Source organism: Nelumbo nucifera, chromosome 3 (assembly GCF_055504915.1).
Source record: "Nelumbo nucifera cultivar China Antique chromosome 3, China Antique-T2T, whole genome shotgun sequence".
Classification (NCBI taxonomy): Eukaryota; Viridiplantae; Streptophyta; class Magnoliopsida; order Proteales; family Nelumbonaceae; genus Nelumbo; species Nelumbo nucifera.
In genome coordinates this window covers 98,954,450-98,963,733 of record NC_142651.1, presented here as the reverse complement: position 1 = coordinate 98,963,733, position 9,284 = coordinate 98,954,450, and the positions used below count along the sequence as shown (strand labels likewise).

At 47.8% G+C, this 9,284-nt stretch overlaps 1 protein-coding gene across 3 annotated transcripts in view; it reads left to right on the top strand.

Moving 5' to 3' along the window:
- The first annotated feature begins 6,647 nt into the window (after positions 1-6,647).
- LOC104590245 (coiled-coil domain-containing protein SCD2-like) overlaps positions 6,648-9,284 on the top strand; it is a 145,725-nt gene continuing 143,088 nt past the window's right edge. Inside the window, exons 1-2 of one of the 3 annotated variants that reach the window (XM_088902099.1) lie at positions 6,648-7,714; positions 8,285-8,886. In XM_088902099.1, coding sequence (XP_088758225.1) covers positions 7,400-7,714; positions 8,285-8,886 — 917 coding nt within the window. In that variant the 5' untranslated portion in view covers positions 6,648-7,399. The remainder of the gene's footprint in view (positions 7,715-8,284; positions 8,887-9,284) is intronic. The other 2 variants (XM_088902097.1, XM_088902098.1) reach the window with 2 other exon arrangements.

Genomic DNA, 9,284 nt, shown 5'->3' with positions numbered 1-9,284 from the left:
GAGAATGCTAGGCCGAGGTAAGTCCTCTATGTATACGGTTCTCATGGTGTTGTGACTTGTACTGGCTAACCGGGACAGGGCGTCGGCCTCAGTGTTCTCTGACCTCGGTATTTGCCTGATGAAGTGTGACTGAAAGTTGAGCAGAGCCTCCTTTACTTTTGCCAAATAGGTGATCATAGTCAACTCGCGTGCTTCGTATTCGCCCGTAACCTGGTTGACTACAAGCTGGTTGACTACAAGCTGGCTATCAGTGCCTCATACTACGCCTCGTTGTTGGATGCCACGAACTCAAGGCATAGTGCGTATTCCAATTTCGTGCTACCTGGGCCGCGTAGTACTATTCCAGCCCCACTGCCCTGTTGGTTCGAGGAGCCATCTACGTGAAGGATCCAGGGCTCCTCATCCCAGTTCGCGTTTGTTCTAACCAGGAGAGATGCCACACTGCCTGCTACTTCACGGGGTTCAGACTCTATTGGCTTGGGAGCTCCGTGCTCACCCGAACTGGGGATCTCGGACTCGACCGGCCTGGGGACTTCGAGGCTGAACGTGCACTCGACGATAAAATCTACCAAGGCTTGGGCCTTAATAGCAGTTCGTGGCTTATACTGGAGGTCGTACTCGCTAAGTTCGATGGCTCACTTCGTCAGCCGACCGGAAACCTCGGGCTTGAGTAAGACTTGCCTCAGAGGTTTGTCAGTCAAGACGATGACAGTGTGAGCCTGGAAATACGGGCAGAGTTTCCGAGCTGCTATTACCAGTGTGTATGCTAGCTTTTCTATCTGCGGGTACCTTGTCTCTGCTCCCTACAAAATTTTACTAACATAATAAATGGGTCGTCAGACCCGATCTACTTCTTTTATTAGTACCGAACTGACCACATCGTCGCTTGCCGAGAGGTACAGTTCCAAGACCTCGCCCTCCTCAGACCGGGCTAAGAACGGCACACTAGCAAGGTAGTTTTTTAGCTCGTCGAACGCGAGCTGGCATTCTTGGGTCCATTCGAACCCTTTGCCTTTGATTGCTTTAAAGAAAGGCAGGCAGCGGTCTGCCGATTTGGACATGAAGCGGCTCAGAGCGGCTATGCGGCCGTTTAGCCTCTGAACCTCTTTTACTTTTCTGGGTTGTCTCATATCTAGGATGGCCTTTATCTTGTCCGGGTTGGCCTCAATACCGTGCCGGTTGACAATGTACGCTAGGAATTTACCCGAGGTGACACCGAAGACACACTTGTTTGGGTTTAGTTTCATGCTAAATCGACGCTGAATTTGGAAGACAGAATCTAAGTCTTGTATTAATTCCTGTGAAAACTGCGTCTTGACGACCATGTTGTCTACATAACATTCTATTTTCGTGTCAATTAAGGGCCGAAACAGCCTATTTACAAGTCTTTGGAAGGTCGCCCCAACATTTTTCAATCTGAAGGGCATGACCTTGTAGCAGTATAGGCCGAACTTGGTTATGAAGCTGGTTTTTTCCTCATCAGACTGGTCCATCTTGATTTGGTTGTAGCCCGAGTAGGCGTCCAAGAAGCTTAGCAGCTCATGTCCTGAGGTCGCGTCCACTAGGCGGTCAATTCTGGGGAGGGGGAAGCAATCTTTCGGGCAAGCTCGATTCAGGTCAGTGTAGTCGACGCACATGCGCCACTTGCCGTTTGCCTTTTTCACCAGCACTGGGTTGGCTACCCAACTCAGGTAATGAACTTCCCTTATGAAGTCTGCTGCGAGGAGCTTTTCGACCTCCTCGTTGACCGCCCTCCAGCGCTCTGGGGCTAAGTTGCGTTTCTTCTGTCTAATGGGTCTGACTACAGGGTCAGTATTAAGTTTGTAAGTTATAAGGCTGGGGTCAATACCGGGCATGTCGGCCGCGGACCAGGCAAAAATATCTAAATTTTGAAGTAAAAAACTCACCAGTTCGGTTCGTAGAGGTTCCTTGACGGAAGCACCGATGTATAGCGTGCGAGCTGGGTCCGTAGCCAAAGTTGGAATTGCGACTGTTTCCTTTGTGGGCAAAGCTCATTCCTCGCCTTGCTCTGTGGGCCACTCTAATTCAAGGTCGTCGGCCGCCTTGGTTTTTCCCTTCAGGGCGGCAACATAACACTTGCGAGACTCGAGCTAGTCACCCCGCGCTACCCCCACACCAAAGTCTGTAGGGAACTTCATTACCAAATAGTAGGTGGAGACCACTGCCCGCAGGATATGCGTAATTGGCCGCCCTATTATGGCATTGTATGGGGAGGGGTCGTGACCACCAGGAAAACATGGTTGAGTCTGACCGCACAAGGCCATGTGTCGATTTCCACAGGTACTGTTACTTTCCCGAGGGGCCTGACTTCCTCTCCGCTGAAGCCCACCAGAGGAGTGTTCGCGGGCTTTAGTTCGCTTCTCTGCAACTGTAGCTGGTCAAATGCTGACTTGAAGAGGATGTCTACCGAGCTGCCCGAATCCACAAGTACGCGCCTGACCTCGAAGTTGCTGATCCTTAGTTTTATGACAAGTCATCGTGGGGGTAGTGGACCCCTTGCACATCGTCTTCCGTGAAGAAGATCGGTTCTTCTGTCTTCGACCTCTTTAGAGGGTTCTGGTCTTCTCGGGCTGCTTCGCGAACTGACGTCCGGGCCGCTACCGAAGTACAACCTGCTACCACCGAACCTCCCACTATCACATGGATGGTTCCCCGAACTGGCCTCTCTTTCGGAGGTTGTCGTTGCAACGGTTCGGCTGGTCTGCTACTGGATTCGGGGGCATCCCTTCCGTGTTCCCCTTTCCGACCTGCCTTACTCTTATTATTGTTATCATACTGTACAAAATTTCTCAAGTATCCGCGGCGGATGAGTCCCTCTATCTCGTCCCAGAGATTATTACACTGTTCGGTATTATGACCGTGATCTCTATGGAAACTACAGTACAAATTTTTATTTTTCTCGTTTGGATTCCCCTTTAGGCGAGGTGGCCACTTTACGTATGGGGCGTCTTTGATCGTCATCAAGATCTTGGTCCGCCTCGTGTTTAACGGTGTGTAATCCGTCCGAGCTGCTAAAAGAGCTCGGAACGGCTGGCTCGGCTTCGGCTCTCGGGCCGGGTTTTATCTGTCGACTGGGTTGGAGGGCTCGCCTTCCCTCTTCCTTTTCTCGATCCCGCTTTCGGTCCTTTGGTTGATTTCTTCCTCTGTTCTCATGAACTTATCCGCGAGCTTGAGGAATTCGGCCACGGTCGCGGGCTGGTTAGCTACCATGTGCCATTTGAACTCCTTGTGTGTTACTCCTCTGTTGGCCACCGCGAGCTACACCACGGGGTCTAATCGCGGTATCTGCAAGCTCACGTCATTAAACCGCTTGATGTAGCCTCGGATGGACTCTCCTTCCCTCTGGACTACTCCGAAGATGCTTTCCTCGGTTCTGGGGCACCGTTGCTAGTGACAAAGTGTGCGGTGAAGACCTGCACAAACTGGGCCCAGCATCTTATCGACCCGGGGGCCAGGTTCCTGTACCAAGTGCGGGCTACCCCCCTGAAGGTGGTGGTGAAGGCCACGCACATGCACGATTCACTGGCCCTAGCGAGGTGCATTTGGGACTGGAAAGCATCGATGTGGTCGTTGGGGTCAAAGGACCCATCATACTTGTCCAAAGGTGGGAGCTTGAAGTCTCTGGGCATGGGGACTGCCAGGAGTTCCGATGCGAGGGGGGAAAGAACTGAGAGAATCGGGGCAGCTTTTACCTCTTCCGAGCTTGTCTCTTCTTTACCTCTGAGCTCGGGCAAGACACGGGTGGCAGTTCGGCAACTTCGTCGGCGCCTTCGTTGCTGTGTGGGCCTGGTGCTGGCGCTGCTGGCCTCTGTGTTGCTGAGCTCGATGGGCCCGGGCTGTTGGTAGTCTGCCGCTAGGGCGCTGAATCGATTCTCTGTCAGTGGGAGCTCAGACTTGGAATGTCGAGATACTGACTTGGCGGGCGAGGTGCTCGACCCACCGGCGAGCTGCGAGGTGGGGGTGATTTTTCTTTCCTCTCGGCCCGGGGATGAGGCCTGGCTCTTGTGGGGGTTCTGAGGTTGGGAAGCCTCTCCTCGGTGACGGCGTCCACCCTGAGGGGAGGGCTTAACCGGCTTTGGAGCAGGGTGCCGAGGTGGAAGCAGTGGTTGGTTCAGAGGCAGTTGGGGGAACTGCTGCTGATAGTGATACTGAGAGATGTGGTGCAATACTTGGTGTTGGTAGAGCTGATGTTACTGAAATTGTTGCATTTGGGCTTGCATTGCCCGCATGCATTGCATCAGGTCGTCCAACTGGTTCTGGCTAGTCGCCAGGGGGACAGCAGTTGGTTCAGTAAAGGTTGTTTCGACAGGGAGAGGAAAGGGGACGTTCATGGCAGGAAGGTATGCGGGCACCACTGTTTGTGGCGCATTTAAATTGGGGTTCCCATCCACCGGAAGGGGGATGGTGAACTGTCCGATGCACACCACGGGGACTTGAAGTTGTTTCTCAGTGGTGTTCATCTCCGTGCCATGTCTGGCATTGCTGGAAGAAGCCATGAGTGTTGGGGTTTTTGGAAAAAAGAGGTAATGGGAGTTTTAGAGGGAGGCTTTTAGAAGCGTTTCCCACAGATGGCGCCAATTGATGATGCACAATCCGGTCGGTCCTAGCTGTCAACGACCTTGCCTCTGACTGGAGCAATAGGGGGGTCTGAAACGGAGAAGAAAGTGGGGAATCTTCGGGGAGGAACCCGGTGAGATCACTCTGAAGCTCAAGTTAGTATTCTCTCAAAGGCAAGATAAAACCAGATGGCGCAAAGTTCACATACCTCGTCCTCGGGGAGTAGAGAGCCTTTTATAACCACTTCGTGCACTCACTCCTAGGCTTCTGTCAGGTCGGGTATGATTACTTCTATGCTTCTGCCAGTTCGGGTGTCATCACCTCTGCTGGGACAGAACTGCCACTGCTCTTTGTCGGAGCTGTCTCTGTAACTGGAGATGGCGGTGGCAGGTGGCGGTGGCAGGTAGCTGTTGGAGTGCGGTTGGCAAGCGCCAGATCCCAAGTCAGTCAGGTGCGCCGCCCCTGGATACGGTGTCCTGGAGGCGAAGTGCTGGAGTGGTGTGCGAGGTGAAGTCTTGAGTTCGGACGGAGGTGTGGCCCGAACTGCCATGGGGCAGGCCAGTTCGGGTTGTTGCCCTTTGCCACGTGTTGAGTGGTTATGAGGTCGGGCCAAATCTTCCTTCATCAGTTTTCAAGTTTGAATCCCTCGGCTTGCCTCTCAATCTACTCATATGAGTCATGTCAAGAGTCTCAAGACCCAAATAAAAGAAAAATAAACTTGTTCTATTTTTTCTCTTATTATTTACTTTATCCAGTTCCTAACAAACTTTAGATGGATGAATTAAAGATCAATCTGGTTGATAAAGAAAATTAGATGACATTTGAAGGGCATTTGTGTCTTTTCACTTGCCACTTAACGGTTGATTAACGGTAAGTACTAGATTGTTGCGTTTTGAAAGTTCGGATACTAAATTGGCACTCGGCGTAAAGTACAGGGAACCTATCGAAAATTTTCCCTTATAAAAAATAGGGTAAATTACAAAGACCCCCCTATACTATGGGGTTTGTGACAAAGACTCCCCTGTACTTTGTTTTGCAAAAAAGACCCTCCTATATTATGACCGTAAAACAAAGACCCCCTTCCATTAGCCTTTCACGTTAAAATCCGCCCTTATAATATTTTTTAATCCCCATATTATCACTATTCATTTTCCCAACCTCACGATACACGAACAACAACGACAGTAGCTATTGCAGCGGCAGCGGATTTCCATTTAAATCCTCTACCCACAACGTTCATCCCCACTGCACTTCTTTCCTGTTGTTGAAAACTAGTCAATTCAAATCCATTCCTCTTCTCCAGCTCCGAGAATATGCTACGTCCCTTCACATCCACCGTCGTATATGGCTGTAACTTCGTTCCATCATAGCTTCTGTATGTCTGATAATCTGCCAAACCCCCAATACCATCTAAATCCTTCGTTGGAAATACTGACACACAACCCATGTTCAGGTCATTCCTCTTGACAACTGGCACTGGTTGCTTCCATACCCTGCAGGATGGTGCTGAATAATCACCGAATGTTGCTGGATATTTTGCCAATAGCATAGCAAAATCTGATTGCGACGAAAAGCCAGTCTGAATTCTGCTCCCATCCCAGAAACCATGACTCCTCGCTGGAAAATCTTCCAATCCCGAATAATTGCTATGATCAAGCTTTATTGAAACTGCAGCTCCATCAACCGCACGATTGGAAGTAGACTTCAAGTTGAATGAACTGCTGCCTAGTTTGGACGATGCCCCATTTTCATTGTTCTCTGGAGAACTTGAATTTCGCTTTGAAGCAGGAGTTGGATGGTTCAGTATCTCCGAGAATATGCCATGTCCCACAACAGGGAAGCAGGAATGAACGTTGTGGGTGGATGTTCACCACAACAGGGAAAGCTCACAGACCCAGGGGTATTTGTAATTTACCCTAAAAAATATAATAGACAATTTGAATACTTTTACCCATAATATAAGTATATAACCCCGCATCTTTAAGGTTTTATTGGCCCGTGCTGAGCACGGCCCCCCTCCACTAGTCAACCCCTAAATTAAAATCCCCAATTATTATATTTGTAGGTTCGTTTCAATTTCTTCCCTCCCATTTTCATGAGTCATGACCCACTCCCTCGCTCTCTGTTCCTACTGTGCATTAAAATCCGGCAAAACTAGCGGAGGGAATACCAACCCAACCCACAACAACGAGTATTCAGAAGAGGAATCAGCGAGGATTTCTGATCTGTTTCGTAGCTCTTCTCCTCCATTTTTAGCTTCAATGGAATTCAATCGAACTTTGCATTTGATTTTGGACAAAATATCCGATTTCTCATTCATTGTAGATCAAGAAATGAATATGCATTTGATTATCTCTCTTCGCATTTATGATTATAAATCACAGGCATTGCGGGTCTCATTTCAGTTTGGTCTTCATCGAACCAGATTCTGATGATTCAGCAGAGATCGAGTGCTGTTTGAGCTCAAGCTAGAAGAGCCTTCATTTCAACTTTCTATCGATCTATAATGCAACAGAGCAAGATTAGGTCGCGTATCTCGTGAAATAAATATGTATTTGATTACTTCTCTCCGCATTTATGATTATAAATCACAGGCATTGCGATTTGCGAGCCTCATTTCAGTTTGGTCTTCGTCGAATCAGATTCTGATTCAGCAGAGATCGAGCTCTGTTTAAGCTTAAGCTAGAAGAGCCTTCATTTCAACCTTCTATCATTAATCTGCAATGCAACAGAGCAAGATTAGGTCGCGTTTCGGCAGAATTCAGTTCATTCCTTTTTAAAGGATCGAGTAGGGATTTTGTTTATTAGCTTTTATTCGGCGATGGATAGGGCGAGATCAAAGAGTCCAGTGTATGATAGGCAGAGGAGCGTCGCAAACGCGTCGGGGGGGCCGGCATCTCCCATGCTGTCCCCCTTGCATCACCATGCTCGATTGGGAGCGGCCAGCCTGTCGACCTCCAGGAGGACGCAGAACTATGCAGCCAAAGCCGCTGCTCAGAGGCTTGCGCAGGTCATGGCACATCAATCAAAAGACAAGGAGGAGGAGGACGACCTCTCTCTTGAATATAATTCTTTGGGTGCCACAGGGGGCATTGGTCTTGCACCCGGACGGCCAATGAGATCTCGTTCTACCGCGGTAATTGGCTTAGCAATGATATCACTCACTGTTTCTTTCTTCTTATTAGACTATTTCATTGGACTGCTGTGTTATTCAGGAAGCATGGCTATGGCCGCCTGAAACAGTACAATAACAGAACATAAAATTGAAGCTTAAACAACTAGAATTACATGCTAGACGCATTAACACACTATGGGAGACCAGGCATTGTTGCTTGAGAATTGATGTTGACAACATAAATCGACTCACTTCTGAAGGATTTGTAACTGTGAATATGGAAGTGTTGAAATGCATTTACAATTGAAACCTCATTTTCTTACAGTGAGAAATGAGAATGGTGGGCATTACTTATATGGTAGCGGTGGCCACATTTCTTACTGTTGGTTGTAGCTTGCGACCCAGGAAACGGAATTAAGAAATCATTAGCTGTTTATTGATATTTCTGTTTTGTGGTATTTCAAGATTATAAATTGTTGAAACTGCAGTTGTTCTGTTGTTTGAAGTGGCTAAGAATTTTTTTTTTTACCAAAAAAAAGTGGCTAAGAAATAAGTCTTACTGGAAACTTTTGTGTTTTTTTTTTCTATTAGTTAGGTCGTAACGCTCCCGAACAGCCTCCATTTGATCGTTATACATCAGCTGGTCGATCATCTCTGGCACTCAACTCTGTAGAACAACCTTCATTTGCACGTTCTTCGTCATCAGCTGCTCGGCCATCTTTACCGTTCACTCCCGCAGAACAGCCTCGTTCTACATCAGTTGGTCGATCATCTCTGGCACTCAACCATGTAGAACAACCTTCATTTGCACGTTCTTCGTCAGCTGCTCGGCCATCTTTATCCTTCACTCCCGCAGAACAGCCTCCATCTGATCGTTCTACGTCAGCTTGTCGTTCATCTTTAGTACTCAACTCTGTAGAACAACCTTCATCTGCACTTTCTACGTCAGCTGGCCGGTCGTCTTTACCATTCAATTCTGTAGAACAGTCTCCATCTCCACATTCTACCTCATCTGTCCGGTCACCTTTACCTTTAAGTTCTGTAGAACAGCCTCTATCTGCTCGTTCTTCTCCAACTGGACGACCATCTCTAGCAATCAAGACGGTTGGCAAGATACCTTCTAGTGTTCCAATATCATTAAAGCCACTTTCTTCCATGCCTCCATCAGAGACTCCTAACCGAAGGGATAAAAGGTATCACTTAGTTTCAAGCTTGAACTTCATTCTGATGAATTCTGTATGATTTGTTTTTTGGGCTAGAATCAGCAAGTTTATTTTCAACCACCATTTGGATGTTATATTATATTTGTTCTTTTTTTGGTTCTCAAGCATATCTGCAAATTTCATTCCGTAATAGTGCGAGCAGAATATTTTAACAAACCAAATCACGTGAAACACCTTTAATAGTCTAATGCTGCATTTGACATCAAATAAGGATTTATCTCCTTTTTGCAGTTAAAAACTCAGTATTCATAATAGTATTTTAACTGCAAAAAGAGATAAGTCGTTAAAATAAGGAATGCTAAATGCAGCCCAAATCATATTCTTATCGCAACCATTTGGGATCAGTTACAAAAATCCTGCTCAGTTCC